Source organism: Halichoeres trimaculatus, unplaced genomic scaffold, assembly GCF_033239565.1.
Source record: "Halichoeres trimaculatus isolate MK-OKI-2021-1 unplaced genomic scaffold, fHalTri1.1 fHalTri1_scaffold_10, whole genome shotgun sequence".
Lineage (NCBI taxonomy): Eukaryota > Metazoa > Chordata > Actinopteri > Labriformes > Labridae > Halichoeres > Halichoeres trimaculatus.
The window spans coordinates 21,239,397-21,266,198 of record NW_027437187.1 but is presented as its reverse complement, the minus strand read 5'-3'; the positions used below and the strand labels follow the sequence as shown (position 1 = coordinate 21,266,198).

The 26,802-nt window shown below is 38.9% G+C and overlaps 2 protein-coding genes across 5 annotated transcripts in view; one reads left to right on the top strand and one right to left on the bottom strand.

The window, feature by feature from the left end:
* slco3a1a (solute carrier organic anion transporter family member 3A1a) overlaps positions 1–26,802 on the top strand; it is a 132,766-nt gene that overhangs the window by 23,678 nt on the left and 82,286 nt on the right. The gene's annotated exons all lie outside the window — the stretch shown is intronic.
* On the bottom strand, positions 3,640–25,236 carry gnrhr4 (gonadotropin releasing hormone receptor 4). Of its 2 annotated transcripts, none has more exons than XM_074678442.1 (4): positions 25,097–25,236; positions 24,044–24,667; positions 5,959–6,163; positions 3,640–5,867 (listed from the first exon to the last, which is right to left on the bottom strand). In XM_074678442.1, exons 2-4 carry the CDS (start codon positions 24,557–24,559, stop codon positions 5,404–5,406), a joined length of 1,185 nt encoding a protein of 394 aa, XP_074534543.1. In that variant the 5' UTR covers positions 24,560–24,667; positions 25,097–25,236; the 3' UTR covers positions 3,640–5,403. The 2 variants fall into 2 exon arrangements, with proteins under 2 accessions (XP_074534543.1, XP_074534545.1); XM_074678444.1 differs by having other exon boundaries at positions 24,044–24,574; positions 25,097–25,223.

Sequence of the window (26,802 nt, the reverse complement as noted above, 5' to 3'; positions counted from 1 at the left end):
CAGCTGCCATCAGGTTAACTTTCCATGATGACAAAAGACTTTAATCTGCAATCAAATGTGACAGGACAATTAATATAGATACAAATGTATATGCTGGTTCAGACGGTTATATTAAATAGGGATTGCTGTGATTGTTTATTCCATTAAAATGTGCCTTACACTCTGGAAACCTGCCTCTGAGGCTTTGCTGACATGTGTGCCCCTGTCACCAAATTACAGCTGCGGAGGGTGCACTCCGCTTTGCGCCGAGGATAGACCAGGTTGGAGCTGGCGAGCTTTCAGCGCACTTTTTTTGGCACGAAATAGTCACTGCGCCAACATGAATATGCTGACACCTCCCCCTGGCACGCAGTCACACCCATCTCTGCGCAGACGGTCTACCAAATTGTCAAATTGGCAGTGCACGGCGGTGCGCAGCACGAAATTAACACTGCGCAGGGTGCGCCAGGCTTGCGCCCCCTGCGCTGCGCCACGAAATTAGAGCCCCAAGTCTTTATATTATCATGCAGCAAAATGTCTAAATAAATGGCAGATACAAAATGCCCCCAAAGATCAGATCCACAATGCAATGTGTGCCCTGCACTGATCCAGGTAGAGCACATAGCTAAGTATTTTGGCTTCAAGCTAGCTGACAGGAGGACAAGCTTGGTAGCAGTGGGACCAAAAATTCAAGTAGTCATGTAGGAATCGTAGCATCACCTTATCTTATAGTATGAGATATTTTCAGAAACACCATTAATGTTGAATTAATAACTTGAACACTGTGTGTACATCCCTGTGGGATATAATAATAATAATAACAATAATAATAGCGAATTTTATTTGTAAGGCACTTTTCATCGAAGTGATCTCAAAGTGTGACAGTAAAGCAAGGTTAAAAACAAAACAAGATTACAAACAGGTTAAATGCCTTCAGGGAAAGCTTTTTTTAAAAGAAAGGTTTCCAGGCCCTTCTTGAAAGAGTCTGTTGCTTGTGGAGCCCTTAGATGCCCAGGGAGGGCATTCCACAAGTAAGGAGCAGCTGAGCTAAAGGCCCAATCATACAAAGTTTATGTCTTTGCTCCAGTGGTTTCCATGGTGATGATAAATCTCCATTCATTTAAATGGGAGCAAAATAAAGGAATCTATTAATTTCCATTGGTCTGACACTTGAAAGAATATTTAGCCCATGTAGACATGTTTTTATTAACAATACTATACAGATGTGCTTTTACTAACTTGGTTGTACACATGTGCTCATTGTTGTTGGTATGAATTGCAGGACACTTGAGGGGGGCTGGGGACTCCTGGGATTTTATGGAGCACCCAGAGTGTAGAGTGACCACAAGTGAAGTTAATGTTTATACCCAATAATAAAAAGAAGTAACTGTGTAACACTAATAACGCAAGTCAGCAATTACTTTATTAGAGTTGAGGTGTTTCAGTCAAAGTGAGGAAGGTAAACAATTAAAGGAAGAAAGGAAGCGAGATTTGTGTGTCTAACAGTTTCTCCACAGATAAGTGAAGGGGGGCTGATCACCCACTTGATGAATGCCAGTCACAGACAGAGACAGAAGACGGCCAGCAGCCAATCAGAGGGGGACAACACCTGGAGAGCCAATAAGAAGATGACTCAACCTACATTCTTTAGAGAAACTCTGTTAGTGACTATATATTGGTGCTGAGAGAGAGAGTCGGGGTCAGTCTCATGAACTGTCTCTGCAACATGTAGGGAACAGGGAAATGAGGCTGCACCAGAGATCTCTGTAAATGCATATTCTTGACATATTGTTAATAAATTTGTGTTCAACTGAGAACCAGGACGTCTCCTGATCCTTCCCCATCAACGAACTGCGCGGAAAGAGGTGAGAGGAGAATGGAGTCAGATTAATAATTTTAGTGTATTTTGGTTAGATTGATAGCATCACATTTCCAATAAGAAGTAGTTTAAGTATTTGAGGAATTAAGAACAAAGACATCATTTGAGAGTGACAAACTATCTGTGAGGTACCCTGTCAGGATCGCAGTATGGGAAACTAACTGAGGTGAACAGTAAAAGGTACCCTGTAAGGCAGTGTGAAAATGTACCCTGTCAGGATAACAGTGTGGGAACATGACTTAGTGCACGGTTAAAGGTACCCTGTAAGGCAGCGTAGAAAAAGTAGCTCTGTCAGGATAGCAGCGTGGGAAGATACTGAGCACCCAGTTAGAGGTACCCTGCAAGGCAGTATGGGAAAGCAGAGTAGGAGTGACACTTAGATGTATGTCATACAACTCACCTCTTTTCCAACACACTGCAAAAGAATTTAATAAAGCCAAAAATAATGTGATATAGACCTGAAAAGTCATTTCTGCATAGTCCTTTTGAATGGGAAATGGGCAATCAACAAGGGTTGTTTACACATAAACATCTACTTTATTGACTTAAGATGTTATTTCTGTGAACTTTAACTGCATATTTTCAACTCATAATGAGAAGAGCTTCCATTATAACCTTATAGAGACTCTGTAACAGTACTGAAAAAATATGCCCCCAAAACAGCAAAAACTCCCCCCAAAAATCCTAAAAAAAAAAACTAAAAAAACCCACCAAAAGTTGCAGCCATCTTGAATTTGAAGGTTAAGATAAGGTCAAAACATTATGTAACCCTGAAATATGTATTTCTCAACAAAAATAAGATCTGAAAACATGTATTGTCCATCATTGTTGGTCGAGCTTTTAAAAAGATCATTTTCATGACAGCCATTTTGGATTTTGGCCTCTAAAAAATTTTCCCTGCCATTTTAAAAAATACACCCCGGCTTAATTTGTTTTCTAGCCCTCCTAGACGACAAATCCATTGAGAAACGGAACTTTGCTCACTGCGGTCACGTTTAGCTCCAAAATGACCCAACTATATGGTGAGAAGTAGTGATGTAATCAGTCGAATTGGAAGGGAATTTTCTTAAAGGGTCTGGATTTATTGATCTTCTACCACTTATCTTGTTCAGGGTCATGGGTGGCTGGAGCTTATCCCAGCTGTCTTCGGGCAAGAGGCGAGCACACCCTGGACTGGTTGCCAGTCAGTCACACAGGGATGGACAACCTTTCACGTACAAACACACCTACAGGCAATTTAGAATCACCAATTAACCTGGTGGTTTTGGAGTGTGAGCGGAAGCCAGAGCATGCCTGCAAAGGGAGTACATGCAAACCACTGCACTGCAGTGCCCAGGGCCCAGGGTTGCTTAATATTTAAGTTATGATGCCATATATGGTTCCTGTCAATACAGCGGGAACCAAACAGATGATGCATTCATTGTATCTATATTTTACCCACCTCCACTGCTGGCTTTACATTACTTTGCTTTCCTTGTCTCTTCTCCTTAGATTGTATGTTTTCACTTCTCCATCTGATTTGATTTAATAATGTATGCAAATAGGGAATAACCCATAGCAGCCTGGGCTAAAAGCTCTGTGTTTCCGGAGACATTATTTATTGTCTCCTTCTGCTTTCATGAACCATTTGTAGCTGATGACAAATACACAAAAACGTTCTTAGTGTTGATTCACCCAATGCAAAAAAACTGTTTAATTCTTTTATTCTTAAAATAAAAACATTTCAAATATACAATAAAACATCTACAACATCTTAGAAGAAATACATTTGTTCAGTACTTTTTCATCACATGCTTTAGCTCTTTTTTGTTTTGCTTTGTATCAGAATGTATCAGAAAAATTAAAGTGTCCAACATCACCTTTATTTTATACCACAGAGTTGTAACACTTGAAATTTCAATGAAGTCATATTTTAGCCACTGAAGCCAACACAAATAATACCAAACAATAACACTCATATTGATAATATAACAAAAAGCATGAAGCGTACAATTTAGAGCCATTTAATCTCAGCACGTCTGTGACTATAGTGCAACACAGTAAATGCAGAATTGATCACAGAAATATTGCACAAATTTAACCATTACCAACATCCAACACAAGCATAATCAATACACAGTACCGAACTATTTTCTCAAAGGAAGGGGTGTGACAATACAATCAGCTCACAAGATGGGACAATACACAGTATTGGGGGTAACAAGACTGAAAGAAGACAAAAATTTGTCTTTTACTATTTATATTTATTCTTTACAGTAATTGTATACGTTGCAGCAGTTTAACAACAAATTAACACGCTGTAACCAAGGAAACAACGAAATACCACAACAAAAATAAAAACCATTTTGGATCTGTTGCCACTCTGTGAAACTATGAAGTCTGTGTATGAAATTAACAGCAGTGTAAAGTCTCTGTTAATGGAAAAAAAAGGTGTATGTTGAATGTGCAATCAGAATGTAACATACATTTTTTGGATCATTTCAAGTGATGCCTTTGCCTTTGCCTGTAAACAGGATGCTCCCCCTCTTAAACTTCTTACAATTCTTCTTCTTTGGCAGTTTTAGCTGTGCTTTTCCACTGGACTGAATTCGGTACAGCGCCATCACCTCACCAGTACAATGCTATGATTGAATGACAAATTCACTGGTGCTGTCCTCAGAAAATGGTGACAAGGGCCTGTAATGGAAACAAGGCTTAGAAAGCTGCTTTGTGGTTTGATTTACAAGAATAGCCTTTATGTACTGATCACGCAAAACAGCTTTGTTGCTCATCAAGATACATCACCACTCTTAGGTACTGTGAGTTCTTGTGACACAAGATGTTATCACAGCCCTAAAAAAAGGCCATCATGGTCAATAATGAGAAAATTTACAACATTCATTTGTATCATTGAACAAAATCAGTCTTTGACATTGCACATAGAACTTTAAGCAGTTTTCAGACAGTAGGCTGTGAAACCAAGGGTAACAAAAAACATTACTATCATGCAATTTTAAATAAAAAGAAAAAAAGTAATTAGCTACACAGTAGTTACACAAAAATATCACAGCTCATCAGTTTTCTTTTTCACAACACAAAAATAGTTTCTCTCATAGTTCATATGTCTGATTATCTTCAGTCCCTCTGAATGTTACGTTTCCTGTGTTTTATTTAACACATTAAACAACAGGATGAAATCATATCAATTATAAACTGGCAGTTGCTTTTGTTGTGTGTTAACCACAGAATGTAACTGCTAAATAATCTGTCATCCAAACTCTTTGAAAGCCCACTGATATCATGTGGGACATGAACAAATCTGATCAGTAGCACCTAAGATGTGTGACGGACGGAGAGATAAACAAACCATGTCTGTGCAGTAATGCAGTGTCACCTACATCAGAGAGACTAAATAAATGGATCCTACTGGCAAGGGAACATTTAATTTCTATAACATTTCAGCATTTCTAAGCTTATTTATCAAGCTTGCTGTTATCTCCAGAGAGACACTGAGCTCAGTTCTGATTGGCAGCAGCAGGTAGTCTCCTTCATGGTGTGGAAATCAGTTACATCCTGCTTATGGGAATGATTGGCCTTGAGCAAGCTTTTGTGCTGTTGCTAAGGCCCCCCTCCTCTCTGTCCGAATTATTGCCACCGGAGAGGATCTGCCGGTGTGACGACAAACGGGTCATGTGTATGAGGCACGTGTTGTTTTCCAAAACAGTTCGTGTGTTTGAATTTCGACAACATCTCATCAAACCCTGGTGGAGATGAATGGTGAAGAGCCCGTATGTGATTGGGTCTAGACAGGCGTTAAAGAGGCCAAAGATGAACAGCATGTGAGTTAGTGAATGAGAGACCGTCTCCTCCATTTTTTCTGGAAACAACCAGTACCACAAGCCGAGGAGGTAGTATGGGGTCCAGCAGATGATGAAGGATGTCACGATGACGATGCTCATCTTAAGAGTCCTCATTCGAGCTTTAGGGATGTTATTATGGGAGCGTCGCAAGTGAACATCTCTTGACACCACTGAAAGAAAAGAAAACGCAATCATTCAAAACTGCTTTTTGGTAAGAGAACTGATTTCCACTGCAGACTTCAGAGTAAACATCACACTCACGGTTGTTGCGAGCCATACGACTTGAAATCTCAATAAGAATTCTTGTGTAACAGAAGATCATGATGGCCAGAGGCAGGAGGAAGAGGCAGACAAAGGTAAACATGTTGTAAAGGGTCTCCTGCCAGCGCTGGACAAAACTGCCGTGGGTGGTGCATTGTGTGAAGTTCTCTGGCACTGTGATGGTCACGTTGTGGAATATAAACATCTGCATAAAATGATAAGAAGAGTTGAATTAGGGATAAACTTAGTCTGCTTCATAACTAAAGGATGCTTTTAAATTCCTTCACGATCATTTCTGATAGGGCTTTGCAAAAATATTGATACAAAAGAAAAAAAAAGTTCTATATATCTTCAAGGCAGTAACATCGACTCCTGCTCCTGGATTTATTGTTCATCTTGTGGGCTGGCCCCGAGGGTCTCCAGGTTTAGGACAGAGAGTGCAGCTCATAAACAGTAAGCAGTAACATAAAGACAGAGAGGGAGTGAGGTCCCTGCCTTTACCGTTCTCTGATTCCTATATAAATCTAAATTAATTTAACTGCCTCAAGATTCACCACAATATCACTTCACACTTTTTCATTTCTATTCATAGTAAAGCATTACTGTGAGTAGATCTCTGAATCACAAATAAACACCTACGTGTTAAACTGATTTATAGGAATATTTACAAAATCTAAAGTTGGCACAAACTTTCACTTCTACACTTAATTACACTGTATCCTAGGGCGTAGAAACTGGGAGGGATGCCCCCTCTTACATCACCTCTGAGAATGTTTGGGAGGTGGGAGACGGCATCAGGTGGAAGCTGGTTGTCTTATGACAGAAAGTCTCTCAATGAGGAAAAACAGTCTGTAGGAAAAGTTGTCATGAAGATGGCTTGTTTATAACTTCACGTTGTTACTTCAGATTGATATTTAGATACCACTTCTTTGAGTTAAGTTATCTTAATCCTAGAATGTTTACTTGTTCATTATGTAACTGCTAATTTTGTCAGTGTTCCCAAGTAACATCAGTACTAGCCAAAATATTTTATCACATCATTTTGGTACAGTGCCACCGCTGAAGTAAAGGCTGGTGCAGCAGCAAGACAAGCTTTGTTTTTTTAAGGGGAGCAATGTCAGTGTGAGTAATGGTGACACAAAACAAGGACACCTTATCACTCCACTAGGGCTGAGCAATATGAGCAAAAATCCTATCATGTTTTTTTATTTATTTATATTTCACATCATTCCATATCGATATTTATTACAATATAAATCAGATTACTCTTCTGTCAAGCTTAAATGCTCTGTTACTCACAAGTGAGTTGTGAAAACACCAAAAAGTTGTTTTTGACTTGTTTCTTTCTTTTCCCAGAGGTAGAGCATGACAAATGTACTGAAGAACATTATACAACTACATCAGATCAAACAGCTAAATCTATTTTGAACCAAACTAAAAGTCTGACCTGGCAAAAGTTTTAAAGTCTTAAAAGAAGACGCAAACAAAACAGACCATAAAATTTGTTGGTCAACTCCAAATGGAAGCTTAATTTTAAAAAAATCTCAATGCTTTCAAGTTTTCTGGGAGAACAGAAACAATATTAACATATAATCATTCTTTTTAATGTCAAGTGAATAAAACTAATGTTAGAAAAATCAGACTTTTGGGTCACAGGCTATAGCCCAGGAGGTGGGAGCTGTGTTTGACATGGTGTCTGACAATGATACTGTAACAGACTGGATAATAGGGATATTAACATTGAATTAAGTTACTCTGTGTTTGAGAATTACAAGGTTCAGTGAATGCTTCACCCATGATCGGCAGTTCAGCAGCCAACATCTCTGTGTTGTGTGCTTTCTGATAGAGTTGTGTGATGTGTTGAGGGAGCGCTAAGTGTTACTATTTTCGTCGGCCAACACTAACTATTATTATTAAGTCGTCCAATTAACCGTTAACATCAAAATATGGATTATGTCTCAGGATCACTTTTACAGATGCTACAATGTCAATCAAAGGCTCATTTATAATTACTGTGTAGGATACATGTTCTCAGACCTGGCAATCCCATATGGCAGCTATAAGGATTTGCAGAAAACAGTGTAAAATACGGAGGTCAAAATGTATACTAGTGCACAGAAGGTGGGTGGGAGGGTCTCCTGCTTTGTCAAAGTCTAATGTTGGCAGGTATGCAGTAATTATTAGAATCAAGCCAGGAGTGTTGAGGTGACATGTTTTCTTCTTTACAGATACTATTCAGGTGATCGCATCGCATCAAATTACAATGGAGATGATGTGTACCACTTGTAATTGCTGTCTTGTCTGAATAATGAAGGAGTCAGAAGGGGACTTCACATCGGTAGAAACAAGGGAGACAAAGCCATTGTTCTTTGGGTCTCATCCTAGCTACCTTTAAACTCTGCTTATAAAAATATTTTGTTTACTAAATTAAAAAACCCTTCCATATTAAAAGGTTCCCTCAATTTTATCTGCAACAGCTGACATTTACCCTCGTCCATGCAGGTGGCAGGTTTTGATTGTATTACTCATCCAAGAGTGATGGTGGCATGGAGGCATGGAGCCACGTGAGTAAACCTCATATATTGGGGTGGAAACAGAAGGCAAATAAAGAAATACATGCAGGGTTTGAGACCCACTATCTTTATCTGAGATATCTTTGAGCCAACCACCAAACCCTAATTGTTGTTATTAGCCAGCTCCGTTGAGCTTCCACATCTATTGGTTTCAGTTTATGTGCGTGGGGGTGACTCAGAATTGTAAACTTGTAAATAATTGAAACCTATTTCTCTCATCTGTGTCTATATATAGCTGAATCACTTTAAGTTTCAAACATAATGTATGTTGTATAGATTCATCCGTTTTCTGATTGCACAGCATCAACTGAAATGTGCAGGGCTTTCAGACACAGGGCATATCCAATAAACAGTGTGAAAAGAAAAGGTTGAAGAACTGCTGGATTTGTCGATGCCATTTAAAGGAGCTCACATTATCTAACAGGCTGACATAGGGCCTGTGTCAATAAAAGTGATTGGCAGGTAATATTTTTTATTGAACACCAGAAGCCTTTGCCTGTCTGTGTCCCAAAAAGATTTATCTTTCTAGCAAAACAATCCCATGGGAGAGCTGTGCCACAGTATGAACTACATGGTTGATATTGCATCCTCTGTTGAAGTGAAAGCTGGTGTTTGTGTTTCAAATAAAGCAACCCTCTAAGGAAAAACAACAGCCTTGACTTTCATCTAAGGCACTTAAATAATTAAAATTACTAATTGTCTTCTCAAAATAATATGGTGAAAACCACAGCTCCCCATTTTGTCAACTATTATGTTGGTCTCCTGTGTCAAGTCATCATGTAAAGTGTGTTGATCTGTTTTAGAAAACAGAAACAAAGGAAAAAAGATGAGATAACTGCTGCTAAACTCTGAAGTGCTAAATGCTCTGCAGCTTTGGTGTACTTATCATTGATTCTCCAGAGGTATCTAAAGGTAGGATGAGCTTTTTGATACATTTCATGAAGAGACGTGTTTTTATTTAGACTGAGAGCAGAGCACATCTCTCAGGGGGAGAGTGAAACCTGAAGGCCACAACATGAGCAGCATTTTGAAAGGACCCCTTGGCCTCTGATTCGAGAAAATAGAAACAGCAGTAGTATCACTGCTGCCTGTTTTCATTTTATCAAAACATTTAATGCTGTCAGTTTGAGGCCCTCCAGATGTCACTGTAATAATAAATACACTGTGAGAACCAAGCCTGCTGAGCCTCCTTCAGTCAGAATCACAACTGCAGTTCCTCATGCATCCACTGGGGGCTGGCTCCAGAAGCCCAAGAAGCCACACATTTTAATAAATCAAATTTCACAGCAGAAATAAGCATTTTACATTCTAGTAAAAAAACAAGTTTGGTCTGAATAGCAAATTTATCTATTTGAAAATAATTAAATCATATTAGTGGCAGTCATGGCTACCATACGTTCAGAAACACACACAGAAATCAGCTTCATATTAAAAAATTAAAGACATGAGTCTTTTTTTTTTGGTTTGCAATGAAGAATATGTAGAAAACACTGGGACTTTATGTTGTTTATCCTCTGAAGAACCAAGCTTTTGTCTGGTGTGCATTTTTCAATTCACCCTGCTTTGGGATAAGACCTAATAAGTAAAATAACTAAATTTGGTCTTCGTATGGGAAGTTTGATTATTTGTGTTATGAGTTCTCCATTAGTTATTTGTCGTGTTATAGTACTTTAGGGCTGCAGCTATTGAATATTTTAGTATTTGAATATTCTACTGAAAATCCCATCGATTAATCGAGTAATCGGATAAAATACATTTTTGTTTAGTTACAGAGCAGTTATTTTTCAAATGAAAATTTTTCTCTTTAAGAAATAGAATTTTCTGATACAGCATGTCAATAAGAGCACTTGCTTTGGTAGCTCCAAAATTTGTAAACACACTTTGACACATTTTTTGTGCCTTGTGTATCTCATCAAATGTTGCGGACCCAAATGGCACCCGTTTTGTAGAATGACCCATTAGTCTCCAAACTCCAGAAAAGAAGCTAGATTTGTTGCTAGTTGCTATTTTGTATAAGAGGTGGCTTGAGGGGTCTGAAAACTCTCTCAATATGGCCTCAGCTCTATTCATCATTCGAGGAATCGTTTCAGCTCTATAGTACTTAAATACATTTTTTTTTCTTTTTCACCAAAATGGGTGTAATGTTGTGATTTCACCAAAAGATGATGTGAGCAGTGTCCCTAAATGTGGATAAACACTCAAAGTTTTCAAAAATGAAGTATCATGGGTCTTAGAGGCAGAAATGTAATGTCCACATATGTGGAAGCTGGGTCTTAAGAGGTTAAACTATTCTGTTTTAAAATAATTTTAAACACATAGACCTCATGACTTCTGCCAGAAAATGTGAAAAAGTGCACTAATCCACATTTTTGCCCACACCCAGCCTCAAAGAAGTAAGACAAAATGAAATAAGAATTTACATTCACACATTCACAAGTGATCTTTACAAAACCCACAGTGGACAGTGAAAAATGTGTCTGATATTGAAACCATCATTGATATTCTCAAGCTGTTGGAAACGAGACAGAGGCTGAGGAGTGGTAGATAAGCAAAGTGCCAATGTGATAAAATATGTATGCCCATCTCCAGTGTGTTACTGCATTAATCACTGACTGTCCATACAAATCAGACAAAAACAGGCACAGCCATAAAATTTTGTTTCTTTGGCAACGATGTAGGTGGTACATTTCATAGCAGGTAAAGGCTGCAGTAACTTCTCAGCTGCTGATTGAAAAGGCAACAAGGCAGAGACGCGCCATTTAATTATTATCACCCACAACAGGAAAATGCTGCTGAGGATCAGTAAAAGTTGGACAGAAGAGGTTCATGCAGAAGTTAACTTTCTCACCTTGAGATTCTTTTATAACCCCTGAGTGATGTGGGTGAGGGATATATGAAGAAACCCTTGCAGGTCAGCTAGTGACAGCAGGCCATATACCCTGCGTCACATTTTTCTCCTTGAGGTGCACAAAGAGGTAAGTTCAAGGTTTCCAGTGAGAAATGTATAATGAGTGTTTTTCCATTCAGCTGGGTTTGTAACTACCATGGTGATAAGACGACAGTTATTTGATCTGTTGGGATCACACTGAAAACAAAATGGTGACACCACTGTGAAACCGTTCTTCTTATACACCACGCAAACATAAATGGGTGAAGGAATTGAAAAGACAGCTTTGGTCTTAAAACAAACATACACCGCACAATGTTGGACCTCCCTCTTAGCTGCAGGTCAGAGACAAAGCATCACTACACATCCGCAAACACTGCAATCACAGTGAGACAGTAATTATGAACATTAAATGTCCCAGAGATACAAGTACAGGAACGCTTAACATAACCCACAGTGTACACCAGTGACGATCAGACACACACACACACACACACACACACACACACACACACACACACACACACACACACACACACACACACACACACACACACACACACACACACACACACAAAAGAAGCTAAGAAATTAAGTTGATTCCAGATTTTAGTCCCTCTGTCCACAAGTTTGTTGAATGAAAGACAAATGTTGTATTATATTAGATCTTAAAAGATAACTATAATCTCTGATATATGAGGCCCGTTCCCTAATAAAAAAAAGAGCTAAAATTAATCAAAATTTCTCCTAATTATACAGCTTAGACTCTTTAGTTTAGTCACTTCATTTGCTAAGATAATTGTAAACATGGTTACACAGCAGTGTAAATAACAGTCTCAAGTAAATTAAGCATCTCACAAGTATAACAGCACTGCCAACAAAGACATTCTTTGCAGCCAACACACTACAAGCCCAAGTCCATGTTTTCTCAGCAGATTACATACTCCATAGGTCAGACAGAAAAAAACGTAGTGGCACCTTCAAAAGACTCAACAACACAATTAGTTTGTACAAGTTTGACAAGTGAGAAGAAAACAAGATATATTTAGCCTGTTTCTACCTTACAGTACAGGAGGCAGAGAACAATCACAAACACGCCTCAAGGAATAAGATGTAATCATTTAAACTATATGGTAAATAACTCTCAGCTGGAAAAATAAGCCTTTATTACAGCTTTATGGACCAAGAATAGATTACATTTGTATGGTCTAGCAAAGCTGTTTCTGCACACATCCACTACCACATCTCTGTGTAGGCAGCTTCACAAAGACTAAGCTCGGACTAAAAGCTTTTTCTCAACATTATACAATGTAGTTTGAGAAAAAGTGAAGCCCTGCTGACCTAATACAGCAGTTTTTTCAAAAAGCTTCCAGCTGATTTCAACTCACCTGGAAACATTTTAGCTTTGTTGCTTCAACAGGACATCATGTTTAATGCTTGGGGGATTTTGGCTTCTACACATATTTGGAACAGAAAAGAATATATATCTTTATTTTCATTGCAGAATGTACAGCAAAATTGAATTGATGTAACCTTATTACTGATGGTAGATAAAAAATGAGATAACGTTCTGATCTGAGTTGAGTCGATCTGAGCCCATTGCTACCAGCTACCAACTACTTTTCTCAAATTGCACCAAAGATTTCTGTGGGACTCCAGTCTGGCAACAAGTGATGGCCACTCTAGGATATTCCAGTACTTCTTCTGAAATCAAGTCTTGGTGGACTTTGAGTGATCATTTGTCCTGATGGATGGTCCAATAATGCACAAGCTTCAGCTGCCTCACAGACAGCATATTTTCTTCACACAGAAAGGCCCACTGGCCAAGCTGGGAATCAAACCGGTGACGACCTTGCTGTGACGCTTCAGCACTACCCACTGAGCCACCCTTGTTTCATCATTCCTCAGAACAGAATCTTAAAACTTTTGTACTTTATTCTTATGGATTTGAGCACTCTGAAACTAACTCTTGTTGATTGTGGGTTCTTAGTGGTGTGCATCTTGAAGTTTGACCATCAAGGCCACCTGCATCCACAGGAATCTGGTGGAAGAAGTTGATAGCAGACTCTGATTTGCAAAAAAAAAAAAAAAAAGTCCTTTTACAAGACAGTCTGATCAGGGGTATAAGCTTTTCTGTCTAAAGCTTATAGCATCACCAAGGCCAAAGCAACGGTCACCTTTGTCAATCCTCTCAAAACTGTTCAAAGTTGTACTACTGTGCAGACACACACTAGAATGCTGTTGTAGTTTTGAAAACTATAACAGTGAGAAAACCGTGTAGTCAACATGAAACATACAGCTTCATATAAAAATATACCTCAAAATACTATAAATACTGCTGATATATCATATAAGTGCTTTGAAGGAAGAGGGCAAATTCAGGGTTGGTTTTGAAGTTGGTCTTTCAAACATCGCAGGTTTCTTTAAGTAACAGACCTGTGATTTGACATGTGCTCTGTCACCGTCCATTTTACCTTTTTGCACATCAGTTTTCTGATTTTTCCTCTTTGCTTCCTCTGCTTCGTGAAAACATTTGCTCCTCCAACCAACCTGCAACAAGTCACTAGAGAATGACCTGAAGGCAGCAGTGTCAGTCATACAGTAATTTAAACCTCTGTTTGGCTTCTGTATAAAAACAGGCTGCTCTATGACCAGTGAAAGTCCTCACAGCAGGATTAAAATAGAAATAATGGAGCCTTCCAATCTGTATGCCATTATATTTTGCTGCCACCTCTCTCTGGCTTCTGACTGTTGGAGGCGAAGGTTTGAAAGTGTAAATTCACATAACAAGGTACATAACATGTATAATAGACATGGTGTCATAACATCTGCAGCTTTTTTTCTGTGACTGTGGCTCCAGAAACAACACTGACAGTCACACTTTTCTGACCTCCCTCACTGACCCTCAGCAGATAATTAAATGCAGTTTAACAGTTATTTCTGAAAAGAAGAAGCCTGCAGAGTACTTTCAGTGTTACTTGGTATTGCAAAGAAGGAGGGTTCTAAAAAAATATATATCCATGAATTTTAAAGTATGTTTACTCTTGTTGTTGCAAAGAAAGAGATCTTTCACTCTAAGCATAAAAAAGGATTAAGGATCTTGAGTCCTAAAAAAAAACTCTGAGCCGAGCTTTGCATTTTGCCAAAGAGGTGGTGAAATGTGCTGTATGAGAAAAAGAAGAAAACATGGTGCGAGACAGATAAACAATTATAATACCAGTTTGTCTCAAGGCCACCCTCATTATTTTTGCCAGTTTCATCTTAGCATCCGTTTACATTCACTGGCCTCATTATTAACATTACCTGGTTTAGAAACCAGTGTGTCTAAGAAAACAAACCGCCAAGAAATTGACTTTTCCTGGTCTAAATTTACATGATAACATCACAGTTGCAGCAAAGTTCTGACGCTAATCTGCGGTTCCTTCACTCCCCAGACGTGTGCTATTGGATTGTGATCTGGTGACTGTGGAGGTCACTGGGTACAGTAAATCCATCGTCATGTTAAAAAAAACCTGTTTGAGGTGATTTAAGCATCTTGACATGGAGCATTATCCTGCTAGAAGTTGCCATCAGAAGATGGGTACACTGTGGACATAAAGGGATGGACATGGTCAGTGACAGCCATGCTAAATTGGTACCAAGGGGCCAAAAATGTGCCCCTGTGTTCCTGAGGATCCTCTTTTGATGATTATGATTTTTTTTCTGTTTTCTGGTGTATTTTTAATCACCAAGTTGTCACTAATTTAAGAGATTTCTTGAGAGATTTTTCCCTCAAATTACTTGAAAACTTCATCCTGAGTTTAGCAATGAACCACTTATCATTTTTTTATAGTTTGATTTCTCTGTCTGCGAAATATTGTCAAACTGCCAAAGGATTGTTGGCAGTATTTTTAATGATCTTGGCCATGCTTACTAAGTCAGAGCTGCTCATAAGGCAACGTCCCATTTAGTGCAGACTGAAGGTTGCCAACCCAGTTGGGAGTTGATGACTGTATCAGCATTCCTGCAAACTTTTCCTCAATTAGCTAAACATATGTTCTCCCCCTTAGATTATATTCGGGTGGGCTGAGCCTGCCCTTGCCCAGAGCTGCGATAGGACTGAATGGATGGGGATTTATCCTCAGGGTTGACTTTCAGGTTTCGTTGGTAATTTACTTCTTAATGAAAACCATGAGAAAAAGATACAATACAAACTACTGACCAATCAATTCTCATGATAACAAAGGTCAATGAAGTCAGGAAGTAAAGACTTTTCAATTAGTTTTTATATGAACTGAATTCATAAACGGTAGGAATGCTTTGGTATACAACACAGAGAACAGCATCGAAGCCAAGAACATGCTTTGCTTCTAAGATATAAAATTAGATCTGCTTACTGTTCAGTTATTGTTTCATAAGGATTTTCATGAGCTCCATCTGCTCTGATTGAAACAGGCAAGGCTGCAGCTGAATTATCAAGTTTAAGACATCATTTTCAGCCCAAGAATAAAGCTGAGTGATGTATTCATTAAGTGGAACAAATGAAAGTAATTATAGTCACAACTTGTGTGCACAGATGATTGGAATTGATATAATTGTCTTTAATGTTCCTGTTCTCCCTGCATTCATTAATATCTCCACATATAGTACGTTAAGATTGTCAGTTAATGATACATCTGGGCCAGAATCTTGAAAGCAGAGGTTGTATCTCCTTACTGTGATGGGTTTTTAGCTGGTTAAGAAACAGAATGAAATAAATATCAAGGTCAGATCCACAAACCAGACCACCAGGAAACTGATTTTCCTTGTACAGTTAGTCTTCTGCCTGTCACTACTGCCATTGTCAGTGTTGGACCAAGGATTTAACAGCAAACAGACAAGAAAGGCTTTTGTTTACAGAATCACAGAAAGGTTTCACCATTGAAAAAAAGAATGAATGAAAAATCTCAGCACACCAGAAGGCACAGGTGTGTAGGACAAGGGCGTAACCCAAAACGTATCCACAGAATCAAAGAAAGGTTCACACACACTGTATCACTCTCCATCAGAGTTTTATTGGTGCAACAATACAGTTGGTGTGACCTTCATCAGACAGTGTCTGATGAAGGTCACTCATAAAACTATGATTGAGAGCGATTGAGAGGACAGCTAAAAAAAAATTGGTTAAAAAAGACTGCAAGTATTCTTTTCACTGCTCCATTTTAGTGATATTTCTAATGTATAATTCACACAATGAGCATCATGTTGCTACGACAGAAGTGATATTAGGATTTGCACTGTATTTATTATATTACAGCACAGTATTTAATATTAAGTTGACAAATGAAATGTAGGTCTTTTCCAGTTGTTAGGTTAAGTGGATTAGCTGATAACCTCGATATGTTGACTCTGCTTTGTGGTACACTTAGTAAAACAGTTGAGTTGGGGATCCAATTGTTCTGAAAGAGCCAAATATTGGACAGCACAGCTGAAAATCTGAGCTTTTTGCACGTGTATAGTCATATAGAGATAGGTTGCAACCCACAAGGTCCAGTCTTCTACCCACTTGTTCTCGCTGAGAAAAATATGCATTTAAAAATTGTTGGTTGTCAATTGAAAGTGCAAATGGTTTGCAATAAGTTTGGTGGCCGAAAAAGCACATTCAGACAGCACTGATGTTGCTGGTCTGCAAAAATATTGGTCTTTCAGCTTTGCAAGAGGAAGATCGCTCTGTCAGCTTTCTGCCAGTCTGTCATCTTTGGATCCAAAGGTGGGATAATGTCTCTTACTAAGTTGTCAACCTTTATATCCATGTCATTTGTGATGGGAGCTGTAGTATCTCCTCCAAAAAAGAGAGTCATCACATATACATGGCACACAGCAGCAGCCCTGGCTGAGTGCCTTTAGCTGATGGGTTTGGGTTGAAACATGCTTTAAACTTCAAATACCACCCTGGTAGATGGATGTGAAAAGAGAGCATTTATTATCTATTTCACCTAATAAAAACAGAAAAAAAATCAATGCTCAATTCATCTTTAGCAGGTCATTAGTTCCTAATAGGTATAAATGTGCTTAGATTTCGGTGCACACTGGTTTTGGCGCATTGCATATACTATTAATCATCCTGCTTTCCAGCCATCCACATTTAAAAAGAAGTTACAGCAGAGGTCGGCTGTAGTGGCCTTAAAACTGGAGCTTAAAACAAGATGAAGTATCTGTTTTGTTTTGAATGTGAATAGCATTGAAATTATGCAATGGCAAACAAACATTAAATGTGCTTGTTTAAAGCATCTAGGTTAATTCCTCTTTACACCCCGATGGATTAGAGAACAGCAGTGGCTATGTGCGGGGTATTGCTGAAATCTTAGTTTCATACATATTGTCAAATGTGTTTATCCAGCAGTGAAGGCCAAGATAAGCCACAAGAAAAATGAGGGCACTCTCTTTGAACAGTTGAAATGCCTTCATTTCAATGGCATTGTCATGTTGAGCCTCAAAACACATGTATGCATTGAGGCACTGAGCCTTCATCATCAAGTCAAACTGATACAAGACAGAAAATGGGTGTTCTCCAAAAGAAAAGTTCTGCTTCTGCATATCCTTTTGGGTAGGGGTGGGTACCAAATCCGGTTGCTTTTTCGGCACCAACAGAATTCTGTCTGTGGTACCCAGTTCCATTTCTCATAAGCAAGAGGATGTGGTCAATGACAGATGCTTGTAATAAGGCTGGGATGTTGTTATGGTATTCAAGATAGTGTCTAGCTGCTTGGTACTTGATGTTACCTGTTCTAATGGCATCTAATGGCTGTTGGTCTGTCCTTGGTTCTCTCAATGTAAAAAACCTTGCAGCTTGGACATTCTAGCCTCTAAATAAGAAACACAGTATAACAGCTTATAAAATGATGACTTGCTGTTATGTGGTGGAGTCTGAAAAAGTCTTTGTCTGTTTGACATGTCAAACTCCCTCTAAGGCCAAAAAAAATTAAAAAAAAGAGAGAAATTGAAATAAAATAAACATTGCCAATCCCAAAAATATACTGAGAAGTAAGTTAGCTGCTCAACAGCTGTCAGTGAATAATCTCCTGCAAACATTCGGATCGCGCCTGTCACACCCCTATCATACAAGTACCTGAAGGCAGCAGGGACTAACGACATTTGAATTTTGAGATTTGGATGTTTGGTTTAAATGGCTGTGGATCAGTTTGTCTTTAAAGTGTTGAGTGGAAGATGTGGAAAAGTCTGACTGAGTTGTCCATCATTCTGAATGACACCATTTTTTATCATTATTCTTTGGATGTTTTTTTGGCATCTGTACTGCATGTAGTAGGGTTGCAAAGATTTTGATTTTTTTTTTAAATAAATTTCCCAAAACTTTCCATGGGAAGTTAAGCTTAGGAAATTTGTAAAAAATTATTAATTGTTCTATCAAAACTTGCTTGACTTTATGTAGTCCTCGGATGGTGCCTTTAATGATCTTGTGCTGTGGGCATCATGCACAGTACAGCTCTGCAGTCAGTTAAGTGCTACTGTGGTCAAGGAATATCATAGATAAAATTATATATATATATATATATATATATATATATATATATATATATATATATATATATATATATATATATATATATATATATATATATATATATAGTTTATTCCCATAAATTTTCATGGAAAGTTTCCAACTTAGAAAATTCTCAGAATCCTGCAGCCCTAGTATCTAGTGACAAAAACTTGTGTGTATCCAAGTGTGTATGCTTTCTGAAAGGTGGTGTTTCTAAAATGTTGGGTGTGGATATTGTCTTATCCGTGACACTAACCATTAGGAGCACGCTTGCAGTACGTACAGCTCTGTTTCTGTCAGATATATGAAGAGTACCTTATGGTAGAGTACCAGACTGTATCTGAGCTGTAAGTTCTAAAAATTGCATCTATCTCAGAACCAGTTAAAAAAAAAAACAGGCTTTATCAACCTTGCAACTCCACCAGATTTTTTTTTTTTTTAGAAAAACAAGCTCCTGTAGCACATCCTTACTCTTGTTTTGAAACCTGGTCCTGAAAAAATATATCATTCAAAGTCCACTCTGTCAGTATCAAAATGAAGTCAGTAAGTGATGATTCAGATTCTGAGCACTCCCTCAACCAGGGTCTTAGTGTTGCCGGGTCTGGTGTGTTCTACTGTGGTGTACTGTGATTCCACATCCAGCTCACAGACATCCATGTCTTTATTCCTATGTGAACCATTTTTATGTTGAGTTCATCAGTTGTATCTTGAAAATGAGCTGCAAATGAAATATAAAGTGTTTTATTAAAATACACTTCATACCTAGACACTGGTATGACTTTGATGTGCCATTCATCTACCTCATTTAAGTATCATGTAATAATATCATTATCATCATTTAAGAAGATAGCTCAATCAGTCAGAGTAGTTATGTCAACCTTATTATCTAAGTCAACTGCCAATGAGTCCCAGCTGCTTTTTAAGGTTCTCCTAAGGTAACGCATTGCTGTTGGTTTTCTGTGTTCATGCTTGTGTTTATCTGTTTTTCTAGCGTGCCAGAAACTTTTTGGACACTTATTTTGGTCTCTCTATCTCCAAGAAGTGCCAATTTGTAAGTGCTTGATGTATATACAGCCTATAGCTCCGTAAAACCAATTATTGCATGGAAATTTAAAAAGCATCATTTCAAGAAGACCAGCACATAGATGTTACCAATGATACAAAAAGTAGAAAACCTCCTGTTTTGCATCAACCTCATAAGAGATTTCCAGAGAAGTGAGGAGCTATAATTTGGCAAACTAGTTTCTAGATTTTAACTTGTTTATGAGCAATGCTGGTACATGTGCTTGATGCCAAATCAGTAGAGCTAAAAGGACAGACGATCATACTACAAAGTCATCGTAGGTAAAGCTTGTGATGATTAATAATTTTGTGAAGCCTAATATTTTTTTTCATTTATTTAGACTTATACATGTAAACTCCAGTGGATTAGGCGTTATACAATACAAATACATGACACGAGTATGTTGTTTCAGGTTGTTTATTTCAGGTTTAGGTATACCTCAAAGTTGGCCCTATGTTTGGTAATGGTTGCTCTGAATTTCAGTATTTTTAAAGCATGCAGGATGTTATATGGCTTTCATCTAAATTCATTCTATAGTTATTAAACTTCCTGACTCCTGAGGGAAATACCGACCTCAGATTCTCTCAGTCTAGCCCTGGCCCTGTCCCACAGTGGAAATCAATTTTAACCTTTGTGTCAAAAACGTTGAAGCAGTGTCTTGACTTTAACTTTAGTGCACAGTTCTACCAGATGATTATGAGAAAATAGAAAGAGGATCTTATGCTTAATAAAGTTATGAGTGTCCCTGACCTTTGCAAACCACTGCAGAACGTGGTGGGTCAGTGAGCCCCTGGACATTATGCTGCATCTAATGAGAAATCCAGCTATATGAAAGCAGCCGCCTGATTTTTGCTAAGCCATTCTTATCATTTCAGGGTCGACTTTCTTACACGTGCTACTTATCAGTTCAAGTCACAGACATAAAGGAACACACAGTTGATGTTAAAAATATTAGTCCGCCTAATTTTATGTTTGTTTGTTTGTTTTTTTCAATCACCATTAAACATTGCGTAAAGCCTCGTTTTCAACTCCTATAACTAATGAAAACGAAACTTTTCAGGAAAAAGAGGACTTGAATACAAGACAGACAAATGATATCTTCAAATCACCACAACAATTCGACGTGAGAAACATTCCTACGAGGAGTATTGATTTTTTTAAGTTTGACCACAGCCCATCTGGAATGGCTGGAAAGCCGGATTTTTTAACCTGTTCTGCAGCCAGCCACCAGGGGGAGCAGTTTTTGTGGCGACCCCAGCCACCAGGGGGGCTTTTTCGTGGAGACCTCGCTTCAAGTCGAGCAAGTGGACGTCCATTTTTTTACAGTCTATGTTCTGAACAGCTATTAAACCATGATCAGACGTTGCTCTTCGCAGGGGAAATAGGGCGCTCTGTCACTCTGCTTCTTTTTGTTTGTTGCTTTCACGATTACGATTGGTCAGCCCACCCTTCATACGTGCGCCTTCATGGCTCCTGATGAGACAAACCTGGGTTGAGTTACCATGTTGACAACTAGCATCGGGCAACAGATTATCCTGATTGCTGCTGTTGGGATTAGTCAACCATGGATAGATGCGAGTTACTCATAGTAAGTTAATCACACTTTGTGCTATAGGCCCCGGGTCTTCTGGCGTGGTCTTCAGGTCTCCCGAAGGACCAGTTAGTTATGTTTACTTTGGTTTTGTGGGGGAAGTTTTTTACCAGTTCTTGATGCATGTTTTGGGTCGCTGTCATGCTGAAAGACAAATCCATGACCCAAACCCAGTTTTGTGACCGACAGCTTGAGGTTTTCTTTCAAAATTGTCACATGTCTTTCATTCTTCATGATTCCTTCAACCTTGATGAGATTCCCAGTTCCAGACTAGGCACAGAAGCATCCCACAGCACCATACTCCTATTACCATGTTCAACTGTGGGGATGGTGTTTTTTGGGTCATACGCTCTCCCTTCTTTCTCCAAACATAAGCAACGTCTCTATAGCCAAAAAAGCTCTAGTTTGATCTTTGCTTACCAAAGAACACGTTGGCTGCTTCCAGTACGTGCAATCTTTCTCCAGATTGCCCTCAGCATACTTCAGTCTGGCTTGAAGGTGTCTTTTTTGTTGAAGTGGAGTTTTTCTTGGCCTGCATCCTCCATAGCAGTCCATTTCTGTGCAGGGATCTTGTGACTGTCTTCTTTGAAACAACTATTTCTGATTTGGCTAAGTCATTAACTGGTGTGTCGTTGTCCTAGGGTCTTTAGACTCATCCCCTTCTAGTTTTCTTTCCAGAGTCTAGGTTGAAATCTTTGGCATCCTACCTCTGCCAGACTTGTTCTTTACTATGATGCTTTTTTTTTTACTTCTTGATGATACTTCTCAATCCACTTTTTGACACTTGGAAACGCTGTGATAACTTAGTATATCCTTTTCCTACTTTGAAAGCATAAAGATCTCTTTTCCCCAAGTCTAAGCTGATATGTTTTGTGTTTGGCATCGTGATTTCTTAAGTAACAGCTCAAATCCTTAATGAGTTTTTTTTTTTTACAGTGAGAAAATTGTAGGCCCACCCCAGATTGGACTTGATTTATTGATTTATTGATTACAAGCTGTTAGTGTTACAAAGGTAAAGCATGTGACTGCACACCAGTGATTTGTGCTTGGGCTCAATAAAAAAGATCAGTTCTTAAGGAGGTTAAAGATTTTATCCCTGTTTTTTTTTTGATTGTTGTGAAATAATTTTGTTTCCGTGTACAAAGTAAAATCATTTAATCATTCAAAATAAATATGGTATGTTTGGAAAAGCTGTATACAAAAATAATTAAACTGTTTTACAGCACTTTGGAAAATTGTGAAAAAAAAAATCTTGCTTACAGGATGAATGATGACAGTGAGTTAGGTAAGGAGAGAAAGTAAGCTGAGTGATCAGACACAGAGAGTGGGCTGAGTTTTGTTTTTTTCCCAGTGAGCCCTGTTTAAATGATTTCAAGAGCTCTCCCTTCAACCTACAGCACGTGTCAGGTGGGAACAAGCTGCTGTCCCCACACTGCAGGTGCTGATCACTCTCTGTTATTATGTAGGCTTAAAGAGGCTGTTAGCTCTGAGCTATTGATGCCATTCAGTCCTATGAGTCTAATTCTCCTCAAGTCCTTTTCAGTGCTGCTTCATACTGACAGTTTGGGAACAGACTTTCCCAGTTTCACTACTGAAAGCTTTTTTTTTTCATTTGTTTGTTGCATTGTGAGAATGTTGAGGTTGCATATTTCACCATTTGTTGTATTTTATATTTTAGTTTGTTGTGTCTATATTTTTTTTTAAAGATATTTTAATCAGAGAAGAGGGAGAGAGGGTATAAGTGTGTTACTTGGCATCAGTCACTGCTTCGTGAATGTTCACCTGCAGCTCTGACCAGTCTTTGGCTTGGTGCACAGGTTTCAGGTCCAAGAATCGGTTGCAGCTTAATCATACTCATCAATAACATCATCAACATAATCCTCACCATCATCACTATCATCAGTGCCTTTGTCCTCAATACTAAGTGGTGAGGTGCTCATACATGTAAAGGGTGTAACCCTCTCAGATGTAGAACAGGACTTGGCAGATTGCTGTTTTTTTACCTTACATTAACCAGACTTTGTGTTTTAAAAGAAGCCATGCATGTGAAATTTTATGTTGCTTCAGACAACTTCAAAGTAAAAGTTTGAGCCATGATGCTTCGACTCTTTAGTTTGAGCCAACATTGTCAACACAACCTATGAAAGAAAAAAAAATATTATAGAGCAAGCAGCCCTTGAGATTCAGTGACCCAGCTCGGTTTTTTTTTTCCTTTTATATTCTCTCTAAAGTCTGATCAACTAACTTTAATCTCTTTTCCACAAAAGGAATACAGAGAAAAACATGGTTTCACACTTCAAGCGGGTTCCAGGACAATGTTTAATCCCCTTGAAGGGGAGTGGAACCTGCAGCTTTCATGTGTAAGAGGTCTCATATGATTATGGAGCAGAGAAAAGAAATGAGCGTGTTTGATGTGAATTCTCAGAGCATAAAAAATGTATTTTTCGCTCACCTGAGGGAGGGAGAGGATGACGCTCATGGTCCAGGCTACAGTCAACATGATTTTGCTCTTCCGCTTTGCCTCGCTGATCCCCAGCGGGTTGAGGATGGCGGACTGTCTATCCAAGCTAATGACCACGGTCACAAAAGCGCACGAGTACATGGCCACCAGCTTGAGAAACATGAGCAGCCTGCAGGCGATATCCCCTGCCTGCCACTGCACTGTGATGTTCCACACCGCATCCACGGGCATCACTATGAAAGTCACCAGCAGGTCCGCCACAGTCAAGTTCATGATGAGGATTCTCACGTGAGATTTGCGCTTGCCGCCGTTGCTGGCAGCCCACAGTACAACCAAGTTGCAGACAGCTGAAACCGCGCACAGGGTGAAGGTGATGATGACTCGGACTTTAGCCGCGGTGGAGAAGGTTGGCAGCTGGAGCGCGTCCCCATCAGAGCTCTTGTTACAGCCCGAGGTGGCTGTCTGACAGCTGCCGTTGCTGGTTTGATCTGTCAGCTGGTGGAACATACTGAACCCCGCAGTCTGGTAATAAGAGGGAGAAACAGATATCTTCTGATCTTAGACTGTCTCTCTCTTTTTCACGCGCATTTCCAACAGGATCCTCACGTGTGGAAACTAAGAAAAGACAGAAATAATTGCTTTAATTGGTGCTTTGCTGGATCCTTGTGAGCAACACGTGCCTGTGGTGCAGGTGCTTTGTGAGCCTTCGTTAAAACTGCTCCACATAAAGTCCTGGCAGGCGCAGCAATCATTGGTAATAAATGTCCTGGTGCTCGCTCCTGACATTTCATTCAAAAAAGGTTTGGCAGAACAACAAAGGAGTGTGATAAAGAAGGGAAAAAGAAGGAAATAAATAACTAAGGGAGAGGCAAAACTTAAGCAAATGTGCTACACAACCTGTCGTTTTCGATTTACGCACGGTTCCAGTAATTGATTTCCCCTTTCTCATGTTTTTTTCCCTCTACATCACCTGGACGGCAAAGATAGTAGAAAATAATACTTAAAAAATTGAGACCAATTTACGCACAGTTAGAAATAGCTCACCTGCTGCCAGGAGCGAAGCTGTCAGTTAGTTCCCACGATGACTTCACCTATAGCGTGTTTCCTCTGCAGTGTGTGTAGCCTTTAGTCTTCATCCCTTCAGCTCTGACGCGCTTTATGACAGGCAAGAGCTCAGTACGGTCTGGTTCGGTTCCTCCGTGAACCCACGGAGCTCCTCTTTTTACTGCGGGGGGTGGGCTGCTGGACTGACGTGTGGGGAATTTTACTTTGTCCAGTCACTGATTTAGAAAAAAAAGTTAGTTCCATTCATCTTCTTTAGAGTGCAGCCATCTTTAATGGTTTATGGATTAAAAAATGCTTCAAATCTTTCAAGTTTTCAAATGCTGTACACGTGTGTGTGTGTTATGGAGCTATGAATTAAACATTCAATGCAAATAAGAGGGATACACATCTATTTTCCTACCATTTATAATATGACAGCTTGCTTATGATCTGATGTTGTACTCTCAGTAAATCTGGCCACAAAAAAAAATAAAAAAAACACCAAGCCCCACAGGTCTAATTAAGATTTCAAAAACACTTGAAAAATGAGTCTGTTATTGTGCTAATTCTGTGTTAATCCCGTCCACTGGCACACTGCAAATGGTGCCCACCTGCTCAGAGCATCTGCAGCTCACTTGTGATTTTTTTGGTGACTTTATTTAGTGAAGACAGTGTAAAATCCCAAATCATCAACCTTCATCCATTCCCATTTCCCTTGTTGTATTTCTCTGACGTTTCATAACACAGAGTGATTTAAGAAGTATATTGGTTATGGCATTAATAGCAGCAGGATTGATTCAGACCCATACTGTTTATATATGTCTGGACTGAAGGTCAGTCCTTCACCCATAGTTCTCTTACAGAGTATGACCACAGAGTGCAAATTAAGTGTGTGGTTTTTAATCATCTCTCTACTGCTTGTATAAGTGAAACTCAACATGTTGTTAACTATCTTTACACAGGTAGAGATGTGACTGAGAGGAGAAAGTGTGTGATAGAAAACGGTTAGGTTCAGAATCGTCCTGGCTTTTAATGTGCGAAAGACTTGTGTTTTAATAGCCATGGACAGAATCTTGTTCATGGAGTCTTAGGAGGAAAACTTGGGGTCTGAAGCATTCTGTTTTAGTCTTTAAACCAGCATGAAGAAGTTTAAACTAACTGAAACTCAATTTATGGAAAAGACAACATGAAAAAAAAAACCAGATTAATTATTGAATTTAGCTTTGAAGCACTGTCAGTGCAACAGCATGAATCAATATGAAAGATTAAAGCTGTACAATGTCAGGCACAGAAAATGTAACATCAGCAAAAGAGGATTTAACTCAGAAGAGTCTCCATCCACATCCTGCTTTTCAGGAGATGAGCTGCTTTGAAACTCAGCAGATTCTTGGCAACAAAATTTTCTCTGAACAAAGATTTACACAGAATTCCTCATCTGTAATTATGATGTGAGCACTGTGTTTTAAGGGGCTGAAAGGAGTACGCTAAAAACATACACTTTTGTTGTATTACAAATTTTTCTCGTTGGTCCCAAGACAATCAAATCAATCTTAAATCAGTCCCATTATATCGTAAACCTGAGCCTTTATTATCTTTTATCTATTTATTTATTTGTATCTGTCAAGATATTAGTCAAGCTTTTGTACCTCTATGCAGGGACCGCAAGAGAGTAGATAAAGCAGGAAACAGGGTAAGAATAGGGGCCA